This window comes from Pelobates fuscus, chromosome 9 (genome assembly GCF_036172605.1).
Source record: "Pelobates fuscus isolate aPelFus1 chromosome 9, aPelFus1.pri, whole genome shotgun sequence".
Lineage (NCBI taxonomy): Eukaryota > Metazoa > Chordata > Amphibia > Anura > Pelobatidae > Pelobates > Pelobates fuscus.
This window is the reverse complement of record NC_086325.1, coordinates 7166862-7179752: the sequence shown is the minus strand read 5'-3', so window position 1 is coordinate 7179752 and position 12891 is coordinate 7166862. Positions and strand designations below refer to the sequence as shown.

General features: G+C 43.3%; 1 protein-coding gene across 2 annotated transcripts in view; it reads left to right on the top strand.

Moving 5' to 3' along the window:
• Nucleotides 1–7232, top strand: part of CCDC9 (coiled-coil domain containing 9) — a 40066-nt gene extending 32834 nt beyond the window's left edge. For both annotated transcript variants that reach the window (XM_063431048.1, XM_063431047.1), the window contains exon 15: nucleotides 6948–7232. In XM_063431048.1, the coding sequence (XP_063287118.1) occupies nucleotides 6948–6977 (30 nt within the window). In that variant the 3' untranslated portion in view covers nucleotides 6978–7232. The remainder of the gene's footprint in view (nucleotides 1–6947) is intronic.
• Nucleotides 7233–12891: the final 5659 nt, after the last annotated feature.

Genomic DNA, 12891 nt, shown 5'->3' with positions numbered 1-12891 from the left:
CATCAATCAAGCCAGGCATAGTGCTCTTGGTATGTTGTTGAGATTCTGTTAATAGCAAGCTTGGCCTCATAGAATCACAGCACTTGTAGCTGAGCTATCAGAGGGCCACGATTGGACACCCCCCTTACTCTGTCCAGTGTGAGGATAATTGGCTTGATGCAGATAATCGAATGAAAAAGCACGTTTATGGCTTTTTCCTAACCCTGCGCCCTGAAAGCTCACATATCGAAGCAATCTCAGTGATACATTATATATGACCAGCGCTTAGTTGTGTTTGAGAATCCATTAAAATCACTTTTCCTGGTCATTTGAATCTTCCTGCATTATTATGGTTGACCATATTTTTGGAGACTTTGCATCATGTTACTCGTAATGCTTTGAAACAAAGTAATTTTTTTTTACTTATTTATGCCTTTCCAATTATTTTCCTTAACCCTTACATTGCCAAACGCATAAAGGGTTAATTAGACTAATGTAAGGTTATTGTACGGGATTTGGAATTGGCTGATAAAATAAACATAAATCCAAATCATGGAAAGCCGTAAGGTCCCAGCTGCTGTGCAGGCGTCCATATGACATCATAGAAATGGCGCCATCATTCGTTATGGGTAGAATACTCACCTTTTGGATATTCCAGATTTCCTGCATATTCCCAAACCTTACAACATCTCCAGGGAGCAGTGCCCAGACGACATCACACGCCAACATTTTCACTGATTATATCCATTAAACAGTCAAGGGATAATGAGACATTTTTTGAGTAGATTCCACCTTTTATGTGACTGAGCAGCCATGTTGGGTCAGACTCTACTGTTATCTGACCAACTGCTGCTCAACTTAATAAAAATACGCTCAGTGTTCGGATTCCATAAAGCCACGCCGAGCTGGATTAGCGATCTGCAGCAGGTTCATCCATGTAAAGACATGAGTGACATTGCTGTTAAAGAAAATAAAAACCATTGTAACATTTATTACCTTGCTGATAGTTTCAGTAGCCAGAAAGCTGTGGGACAGCCTGTCAGGGGAGTGCGCCATAATTTATACAAACCAGAGAAGGCATGAAAACAATGTATCCAAGATACTGACTGATGATGATGACGTAATGCCAAAGGAGCAATACATCAGGTAAAAGCCCAAATTAACCTGGTCTTTAAGAAGTGAGGGATTATTCCGGCATAAACTTCCTTAGAGGTCGTGTCTCTCGGAAAATATCTCGCCATTTGTATGTAAATGTTGGAAAAATCATTTCTAGGCTAATGATTGTTTTTTTTTTGGGGGGGGGAACCTTTGGATCCTGTCTGGTAAAACGATTAATGCTATGGTGGTGTTTAAATATTTCTTTAATTATCACGCACTTAATAAATTAACACTGTTCAGGACTATGGGATAATTACATATATCCTCAATACATTGTAATTAGGGTCGAGGGATTACGTTTAATTAACGAGTCTGATAATAATGTATTAATGAGTGCACAGTTTTTCTCATGGTTATTTTACGGATTAATCATGAGGAAGTGTTTGTTCCCTTACGTTTGCGTTGATTTATTGGCTGAATAGAAAATGTTTGTTAAAAGGAGGAATTGGAAATCCGAACCAACCTTTATTCCAGGTAGGTCACGTTTCATGCCGTGCAACTGGTGGAGGACTACATTACCCATAGTTCCCTTGTAGCCATTAAACAAAGAAAATAAACAGAAAAGAGTTTTCACAGAAGTTTGAATTTCCCGTGAATTCACAATTAATTGCTGAATTTGCAAATGATCCCAGAGTTCAATGGTTTTGCTTTGGCTTAAGATTTGAAATTTACTTTGAATTCCCAACAGTTCCCACTTGAGGGAATACCTTGACAACATATGTAGATTAGAATGAGCAAACTTCTACAAACCTGTTCTCAAGCAGGAGGTCAGAATTTCACAGTATCTCTACTTCAGCACAGGTGTGTGAATTAATAGTTATTCACAGGAGAAGAGTACAGGCCTCAGAGGCAAAAAGGGTGCACTTAGTACAGGGGCAGCAACACAACCTTCGGCACTCCACATGCTGTGCACTACATCTCCCACAATGCTTTAAATGTTCGCAGAGCATCAGGGGGGATGTAGTCCACGGCATATAAAGTGCCAAAGGGTTTCCTACCCCTGACTTAGTGCCTACTTCCAAAAATAATACAAAATAACACATTCCAGCCTGCTTTGTACTCAGACATATAACATAACTAGACACGACCAGGGAATGGAGATAAGGCACAGTTTGGAGATGGATTCCTCTATATTTGTCAGGTCTCACATTGCTCTTATATCCAAAGCACATTGTTCGGTTATCGACATTCAAACAAAAAGGAATAAGCAGCCCAGCCCCGCAGGCTGTAACCAAACAATTGTAGGAATTTTACACAAAAACCCAGTGAGCTTACAATCTATACTGTGGTTCATAGCAATTAACCGTTTACAATCCAGCCTGCGTTACATCATTAAAAAACAATTAAAAGTGATGGCACTTAAGGCATAAATAAAAAAAGCTTCAAATAGCCAAGGATCACAGGCACTCGGGGCTTTTGTAAATCCCTTTTTATTGCTATAAGATTCACTCTAGATAAAGTGTTTTGCTGGGAAACGTTAGCGAAGGGGGAGGTTTAATGCATTTTGATCCAGTATGCTTTGTGAAAGGCCAAACCCTCTGTATTGCAGTAAGATGTTTCTTTATTTGGGGTTTTCAGTTATTGGGGGGGGGGAAAGCTTCATTAAAGTCTTGTAGCCACTTTAAAGGACATAAAATGTTATTTATAAATATTGCTACTGCCTGCCATCAGCTCAGAATTAAAGGATACGAACGTCGATATCTGGAGTGCGCCCCCAAGTCACACCGGGGTACATGCTGGGCATTATGGGTTGCCAACTGCGTCACTGGGGTGCAAGGTTGCCGCTTGCGCCGCCCTCCATCCACTGCAGACGCCATGCTGTGTGTACAGGAAGCGGACTTCATCTATAGATTCTGTTAATAAATATATATGTGGGTGATGAGTTCCCTTAAATTAACAAATCAGTTGCTGCAATCACAGTTTGATATGCACAGATTATATATTTATAAAGGAAAATTATGTTCTGCTTCTTACCGCTACGCCGTATAACGATAAATAAAACATTCACATTCTGGTCGTCATAGAATATTTCTTAGAAGCACTTAGACCATAAATGCTCACACATGTTGCCCTGAGAACAGCACACCACCGTCTATTTCATCCTGTTCTAAAAAAATGATTTATATTGAACTTTATTTCCGATCAGATTCACGCCATGGATCAATATTACCTGCACTAAATGGAGTTGTGATAACTCTGTGTGCCGGCAGTTGCTAAAACCTGTCCAGCCTTGTATTATCCTCTGATGCAGATTGAATTGTCAGAAAAAGTTCCATGTTTAATTATATAGTGTATGTTTCTCACTCGTCACCACATGGGGTGTCTTCACTAAACAGCATCGGAAACTAAATTGCAAATTGTAAACAAAAAATGTGGCATTTCAACTGCTTGTCCCTTCTGGACTATTTTCTACTAAATTTAGCAATTTGATTTTTCACTTCGTCATAATTCCCTGTTTGGAGAATAATGCCCCCAATATCGCACAGGCACTATTAACTCAAATCTCTGTCATCATGTGTTTTCATTGCAGCTAATTTTTCAATCCACAATTATGACTGTATGTTTAAAACATTGTAATTCCTAGACAGCCAGCACCACACTGAGTATCAAACACTACCAGATCAATTAAATTGTCTAAATAGCGCCAACATGTCTCGCAGGGCTGTAGAACAGGTAAACACGACAAACGTTTTTTTTTTCATTATTATTTTTATTGAAAATTAGTTTTTCATTTTGTTATACATATGACAAAATTGGTATAGTTTACATTCGAGACAAGACAAGTGTGACAATAACAAAACATGTAACTTGCATTTATTACAACTTTATAATCATAACTTAGCCAGCTAAGAATATCTTAATAAAAAGATAAGATCAATCTCATAGATCTATAGCCAATATAAGTATGAATGAGAGTAAATGGGGGCTGTGGTCAGTCTAAACATCAAAAAGGAAAAAAAAAGGAAAATAATTAGTTATTTTCCAGAATTCGAATCCAATTAGTGTATTGGTCTTGTCTCTTTATAAGAAATAAGGAGGAAACTGGCAAATCTTTTTCCATTCGAAATTGGTATAAGATTTGGTTGACAAGCTGACACCTCTGGAAAGGGAGATGTGACTTCCATTGTCTTGCTAGTATTATCTTAACCGCCAAAAAGCAGTGGTTTGTAATACACTTGGAAGAAGTGGAGGAGAATTTCCAATTTTGATGTAGTAATGCTATGTCCGGGCCTTTTTTAATTGTAATATTAAATAAACATTTAAGTATCTCAAAGGACCAATCCCAAAGACTTTTAACTAAACTACAATGCCACCATATATGAACAAGTGTTCCCTCTGGATAGCCACAACGCCAATAGTGTGGAGTTTGACCTGAATACATTTTACTTAGTGTATATGGAGTTCAACCAAATGTTGACAATGAACATATTTACGAGTATCTTTAAGAGATGTGCACCAAACACACCAAACACTTCAGAAAGATGTCTTTGTCTTCTTCCCAAAGCTTTAACTGGGGATATATAAGGCGAATCATATTAAGGTTCAGTGCATTCAAAGCCTTTGGCCTGTTTAAGGTAATCCAACCTGCAGATCCTGTTTTTGTCAGCAGTACTTCTGCATTTGAAGATGTCTGACTGGACCTGCTCAAATGTTTTACAATTATTTGCAGCCGGTTAATGGTCTTCAGCCTTGATGTGTTGCTGGATGTCTTTTACTGTTTCTACTTCACATTATATCTGTCTCTCACACTATTCTCCTCACAAGCTGCACAGATTTCTCCTGTGGATTGGGTCCGAAGAAAGCCAGCAGACTTTTCAACATAGCATCAAACTCCTCTCGAGAATAGCTGGGCGCCATGCTTGCTCTGTAGCTGTCCTCCTGGGCTGTAGGAATGATCCCGTCGCTGCCACCAATTGTAATGGAGCGGCAGTAGTTAATCCAAGGGCTCTCCGCTGGTAATCAGGATTCAGCATACAGAAGGCAGGATACACAGCATAATTCCCATTCCCAAGGACCAGACGACACATAGTCTGGGAGTCAACTGACTATTTTGAAATGTTCTGCAATGCAGTAATAGCAAGATATATACAAGGACACCCTGCAAGTGGCTAGGTTTGCCACAGGGGACAGGGGCAAGTGATTGTACAAAGGGAAACACATACTTAACAAGGGAAAACCATCACAGTACATATTGGAGACACAAAATATAAAACCAAACCTCTGAATACTCAGGGGACATGGCACTTAGTGGCGATGTCCAACCACAGTGTCCACTGGGGCCATCAGCTGGAGTGACACAGAGGGTGTCCATTGCGACCATCAGCTAGAGTGACACAGAGGGTGTCCACAGGGGCCATTAGTTAGAGTGACACAGACGGTCTGCACTGGGCCATTAGCGATAGTGACACAGAGGGTGTGCACTGAGCCATCAGCGAGAGTGACACAGAGGCTGTCTACTGGGACCATAATTCACACACAACACAACATTTTTAGGATTATTTAATGAAGTTAGACTTCTAAGTAAATTTTTAAATTTAAGGTCAAAATTGGCAAATTGGAACAAAGTTTCTACATCAGTTATGATTTCAAATCAGCTAATCTGGTCCTAAATGTAAAATTCACTTAAAGTTCTCACTTTGATAGATTTATTAACATGGTTATTGTGACAGACCACCCTGTCACTGGAATACAGTATCCTCTTTTTATTCCCTGTTTGTTCGGTAACTGAATACAACCACGAAATACCAAGACCACCCGTGTGCTTGTTAACCTTGTTCACCCCTGTTAACACTTCCATAATGATTCACACCTCAGTGTTCTTAACCGTTGGCTGGGTGCAGTTGTTCGTATGTACGTACACGTGGTAGGGGCCACCAGCGGTGTTTGGTCGTCGAGTGCATGGAACTAAAATCGGACACTCGATCTCGCGAACACCGCTGAACTTCCATCCCCACTTGCATTCGTTTCTATACATCCTGGAAGAATGCTGTTCGGTGGAACAAATGAGGTGAACACTATCTGCCGATCACAACCACTGATTTTATGGAACTATTTTGGGCAGGTGCCTTGTGTGCGGTCAGTCAAAACTTTACCCCGGTGGTGTTTCGGCTGTATTTGTTGGATCTGAGCACTTTTTGGATATATTGTGCGCTCAGATCCAAGCTATCCGGGGATATAAGACTTGAGGGGGTACATGGCTGTTTGGGGTGTTATATAAATTGTAGATTTTCTGTACCTGAGAGGGAACTGAATTCTCTCTCAGGCACAGAGGATCATGGGAGGGATGACCCTGTAATGTTGTGTTGGAAACCCCTTGCAGGGGGCTTTTGCATAAAAGGCTGTGTGTGGCCCTGAATAAAAGAGTTCACTCCCAGCATTCAGTCTCGACTAATGTCTGTGGGGGAAAGCCATACCTGCTCTGGGGTTTTACCACTTGGGAAATTATACTCTTGATTGCTATTATTACTGGAGTGGCTGCGGCTTGAGAGAGGGAAAAGGACATCCTTGGCAGCGTAACCCGTGTCCCTATCTGGGTGGCCGTCACAGTTATTTACTATATTAAAAAGATAATTTAGCGTCTATATATTTTACAACAATTAAAATGGCGTCTTATACAAGGATAGAGGATTTTGTTACACAGGTTAAATTCTAGTTATGTTATAATTCTACGGCTATGATATAGTGTAACCCCAGAAGGGGAATGATTGAGAATCGGTAATTAATAATGGAAGGATTTATGGGGTTTAGCACATTTTGAGCTGGTACTCTGGTAGAGGCATCTTACATTTCTCTGTTTATCTCCTTCACAGCAAAACGCAGCGTTTCCACCATCATCTTGATTGCCTCGTCTACCGCACTGTCCAAAAGCCTGCTTGATATTACTGACGTAAAGTTCTCCCACCCCGCTTGACTCTTGGACATCGGCTGAAAGAGCTTCATTCACTTGGCTTTGATCTTCACGGAGAATGAATATTTTTTATTTCCATTACTCGTGTGGAACAGACATCGAAAGTTTGTTGAATAGATGATATATTGCACCATCGATTAAAGAGTTTATATAAAGCTTGAGCTTAGAAAATCAATTAGAAAAATAAGAGAAAAAAAGAAAAAAGAGATGGGACACATAAAATGCTTTGGAACTGCTTCCAGATCATCACTGGGTTCTCCATGTGTGATTCCATTATATCACCGCTTGATATAATGTATCCCAAGCTTCGCAGTTACTGCTACAGTTTGCACTATGCACCACGGAACCGAGCGGACTTGTCACAGAACAAATGATGTCACAGGGTTCTTGTGGAAATTTCAGACAACCAACCACGTAGAGCTGTGGTGGTAATGCTGGACAGCAGCCGGTGGTGGCTGAATGAAATTTAATGTTTCACATTTAGGCAATTGTACCCCAAACACTGGAAATTTAAACCCCTACTACATTGAAAGACTGTTATGGGAAAACGTATTTATACAGCACCCCCGTATTATAAAAAAATTATAAAAGATTTCTCAGGACAAATTCAGATAAATTATGTATGTTTTTTTATTTTTCTTGAATGTTTCTCTGAAATGTGTTTTAATAGAGATTCCCATTTTTGGGACCAAAAACACAATGCTATAATGCAGTAAAATATAATGCAGTAAAATAACTATATGCAGTATAATAACTATAATGCAGTAAAAATGCATTCACGGCACAAACCTCTAATAGATATATCTCAAGTCTGTGCTCTTTGCCAACATTAAATGAAAGAGACCATTGTTTATGAAAAATTGAGCCCTTTTTAATGCATTATTATTTAATGAATAGTTATTAATCTTTAGGTCCCCTCCTATAACTATGAAAAAAAAGGTATTACCTGGAATCCAGCACTGGTTGAAGCTACCGGTGCGGCTTTACACGCCCCCTCCTGATGTCAGGGCAGCCGTGTAATGTCCAATCAAGGGCTTCTCACAGATAAAGACCATTTAACCATCTCTGAGTGCATGCACAAGGGGTTGGGCAAAGGGAGTGGGGAAGGAGACAGGGAGCATTGCTTTGGGAGGGGACATCCAGGCTTCCCCTTGCAGGCTCTGTCTGTAAGGGGAAAAGTTTAACATTGCCAGCATGCAGTGCGTGCGATGACGGACATATTTTATTTACAGAATTGACAGTAGGTAGTCCGGAACGGAGTTCTGGGCTGCCAAATTCACGTGTGCCGAGGGTGCAACTAGCTCCCGGCACACAATTGCCAATACAGGTGGTCCTCACTTAACGACCTACCGGCTTTACGACTTCTCGCACTTACATCCAGCTCTCTAGCGTGGAGATTCAAGGGATTCCCCACGTTAGAGAGCTGGACTATGTTCAGGGAATAGTGATGTCCCGAACGGTTCCCTGGCGAATAGTTCCTGGCGAACATAGCTTGTTTGCCACGGATGGCGAACATATGCGATGTTTGCAGGGGCGTATTAGCCGCGAGGCAAACAAGGCATTTGCCTTGGGCGGCATTTTCCAGGGGGCGGCAAAAAACGCCGCCCCCAAATGCCCAGGGCAAATGCCTTGTTAGCCTTGCGGCTAACAGACATGCTGGGCTGGTTGCTGGTTGCTGGGCGGCCGGCGAGGGAGCTCTTCCCCTGAGCTCTCTGCTCAGCTCCCTCGCGCGCCGCCCGCAGAGTGAGACTGGGAGCCGGAATATGACGTCATATTCCGGCTCCGCCTCCCAGCCTCACTCTGCGGGCGGCGCGCGAGGGAGCTGAGCAGAGAGCTCAGGGGAAGAGCTCCCTCGCCGGCCGCCCAGCCTGCCCGCCAGTGCCGCCCTGCAGCCACTGGACCACCAGGGAATGGGAGAACCCCCCCACCCCCAGCATTCCCAAAGGTAAGGGGGGGGGAGTAAATAAAAAAAAATTGTTAATGTGAGTGTGTGTGTGTGTCTCTGACTGTGTGTGTCTGTTAGTGTGTGTGTGTGTCTGTTAGTGTGTGTGTGTGTCTCTGACTGTGTGTGTCTGTTAGTGTGTGTGTGTGTGTGTGTGTCTGTTAGTGTGTGTGTGTGTCAGTGTGTGTGTGTCTGTTAGTGTGTGTTAGTGTGTGTGTGTGTGTGTGTGTGTGTCAGTGTGTGTGTGTCTGTTAGTGTGTGTTAGTGTGTGTGTGTGTGTGTGTGTGTGTCTGTTAGTGTGTGTGTCTGTTAGTGTGTGTGTGTGTGTCTGTCTGACTGTGTGTGTCTGTTAGTGTGTGTCTGACTGTGTGTGTCTGACTGTGTGTGTCCGACTGTGTGTGTCCGACAGTGTGTGTCTGTTAGTGTGTGTGTCTTAGTGTGTGTGTGTCCAACTGTGTGTGTTTGTTAGTGTGTGTGTCTCACTGTGTGTGTTTGTTAGTGTGTGTGTCTCACTGTGTGTGTCTGTTAGTGTGTGTGTGTCCGACTGTGTGTGTTTGTTAGTGTGTGTCCGACAGTGTGTGTCTGTTAGTGTGTGTGTGTGTCCGACTGTGTGTGTTTGTTAGTGTGTGTGTGTCCGACTGTGTGTGTTTGTTAGTGTGTGTGTGTACGACTGTGTGTGTTTGTTTGTGTGTGTGTGTCCGACTGTGTGTGTCTGACTGTGTGTGTCTGTTAGCTAGTGTATGCGTATCTGTCAGTGAATGTGTGTGTATTTAGAAGGCGGGGCAGGGGGGAAGGGTTGGGTGGGGGTGGCGCGCGCGCGCGGGGGGTGTCTGAGTTTTGTCCTGCCTAGGGCAGCACAAAACCAAGATACACCACTGGATGTTTGGTCCGCCCCCTATTCATCATCATTGAGTAAACTTTGACCCTGTACCTCACAGTCAGCAGACACATTCCAGCCAATCAGCAGCAGACCCTTCCTCCCAGACCCTCCCACCTCCTGGACAGCATCCATTTTAGATTCATTCGGAAGCTGCATTCTTTTTTTTTTGTATTTTTTTTTTTTTTTTTTTTTTTAGACAGAAGTGTGTTATATTTGAGCATTCTAGGCTGAACGTGCGTATATCATGGCTAGTTGCACTGAGGGTATGAGTATGTAGCAGTACATTGTTGTGAAAGATGGCTGTCATGTTTAGGGTGTAGCTTGCACGTTATCAACTGTGTATTTATATCAGCAGCTCCACCACTAGTTATAAATCAAGTGTGAGTCGCCCCATGAGATGAGACTAGTGAATAACATAATACATGAACGATTAAGGTAAAGGCATGTAAGGAACTACAACAATAAACTCTTTAGGAGGTGAAATAATGACATGTTTAAACGCTTGCTACTTTACGATTAGTTAATGTGCAGAGAGCAGTTCATGTGATCAAAGGCATGGTGTGGAGGATCGGCTATAGTGGGACATGCTTGGCAGGCTGCTGTTTACTGCTTGTGCTCATCCGATCCCTTCTGGGCGCCAGGTGCAGACCCTGGGAGTCCCTGATACCTGGAACAACAAAGGCAAGTCTCTGGCTGAGTGCCGGGTTCGCGGCTTGAGGTGGTGGAAGCTTGTTTTATCGGGTGGTCGGATCTTTCCCGGTGGTGCTTCACGTCCGGTGCAGGATTGTGGTGGCTTAAGGTGGAGGCGAGTGCTTGACGTGGGACAGGCTCTGCATTTCTGTTTGTGCCTCCGGTCCCGTCTTCGACGCCTTTTGCGTTGGTGGATTTTAATGGGGACTGCTTCACTTAGGTGTGGTGGAGCTTGTTGGGGCTGTGGTGGAGCTTGTTGGGGCTTCCTGCTTGTTATTTGCTTCCAAAATTGATTAGGGTCTGTCCAGCTTAGACTCAATATCCTGCCATGCTTTGCTGGTACCAGGAGGACACGCGGCTGCCGCCATATTGGGAGAGTTGCAGATGAGTATGTCAGCCTGGGCGACTGTGCTCTGTGCATCCATTAGCTCCAGACAGCCTCTCAGGGGTGGACCGGGATAACCCCCACCGGTCCGAGGGGGGGTAACGGAGTTCCTGCCGGGAAGTAGCTGCTCCTGGGCATCCCAGGATCGGAAGATCGGCCGCCTCTCCCGCCCGGTGAGCACCAGGCCACACTTGCCACGCGGAGGTAAGTAAGACTCTGTCGAGTTGCTGACCGCTATTAAGCATGTCGGGTCGGTCAGGTAGGAACAACATTGCTGGGTCATCCCCTTCTGGGGTGAAATTCGCTTGTTGATAGCTGCTTAAAGTGAGATATTGAGGGAGCTCACACGAAGTGCGTCTTTCCTCCATGACAGCTAGGCCCCGTCCCCCGGAAGCTGCATTCTTAGTGAGAGGAGGGACAGTGTAGCTGCTGCTGATTTAATAGGGAAATCGATAGCTAGGCTAGTGTATTCACTGTCCACTATAGTCCTGAAGTACTCATCTGATCTCTGCTGTAAGGACAGCACCCCAAAAAGCACTTTTTAGGGCTAGAACATCAGTCTGCTTTTTTTTTTTTTTTTTTCCTGTGTAATCTAATTGCAGTTGCCTGCCTGCATGTGTGTCAGGCTCACAGCGTATACTGTGCCCACTTGCCCAGTGCCACCACTCATATCTGGTGTCACAATAGCTTGCATTTAAAAAATAACAAAAAACTTTTTTGACTGTAATATAATAGCAGTCAGTTTCCTTCACAATCACACGTGTGCTTTTCAGGGCCTGCCAGGGCACAGTGTCACACCAGTGCAACTCATATCTGGTGTAACAGTAGTGTACATTAAAAAAAGAAATACAGGGGGCTTGTTGTCACCTTTCGGGGACCCTTGGTGTTGTACGTGGCTGGGTGGAGGAAGAGACCTTCAATGACATCAATGATGCAAATGGGGAGTTTGCGGTTGTGCAAATGGGGAGTTTGCGGTTGTTTGCAGTGCGTTAAACGGGGAGTTTGGTCTGTCACTGTGAAGCGGGCGTAACCCTTACACAACCTGATCGATACAACATCATACCTGATGTTTTAAAACACGTTATTCCAAACAATTTAGGAATGTTAGGTGATTTATGCCCTTTATGGATTAAAACCAGACTCTGCATCAACTATGTAATTTTCCATGGGAGTTTTGCCATGGATCCTCCTCCGGCATGCCACAGTCCAGGTGTTAGTCCCCTTGAAACAACTTTTCCATCACTATTGTGGCCAGAAAGAGTCCCTGTGGGTTTTAAAATTTGCCTGTATATTGAAGTCTTTGAGGGATTCCCTGCTCTGCTGCGCTTGTCAACATTTGGGGAAATTCCCGGAACATAGATCTTCCCTGGTGCGCATGCTTAGTAGGGCATCCTCACTTACCGACCAATTAGTTTTACAACCGAGTCATAAGAACGGAAGCCGGTCGGTAAGTGAGGAGTGGCTGTATCTCAGTATGTGCTGTCAATCAGAAACGCTGCACATATTAACTCCTACCACAATGACCACATCTAAAAGCAGAAGTGGTCAAGGTGCTTAGAGAAACCCTTTAAAGATGTTCTGGTGGATGGTATAAATAGAATTGTCACCGCGATTTAGATCATTTTAAAACGATGCTTAGAATGTGGCAAAGTGTGATAAATGGCTGCAATTTTGATTCAATTAGCGTTTGTTTAAAGATATGAAATCAGTGAGGTATTTAGAATCATGCCCCACCAATCCCTTACTAATATATAAACACTCAATTAAATATTGTGAGCTTTGCTACAGGCCCCCTGTATGCTGGGGGCCAGACAGTTCTTCATTGCTGGCACAATAACAGCGCTATTTACTGAAGTGAGAATTCAAAGTGAATTTCAAAGTTAAGACCGAGTAACCGAGCTGAAAGCACAGCTGAATTGGAGGATTCTCCCAGATCGGCTACTCTGGCC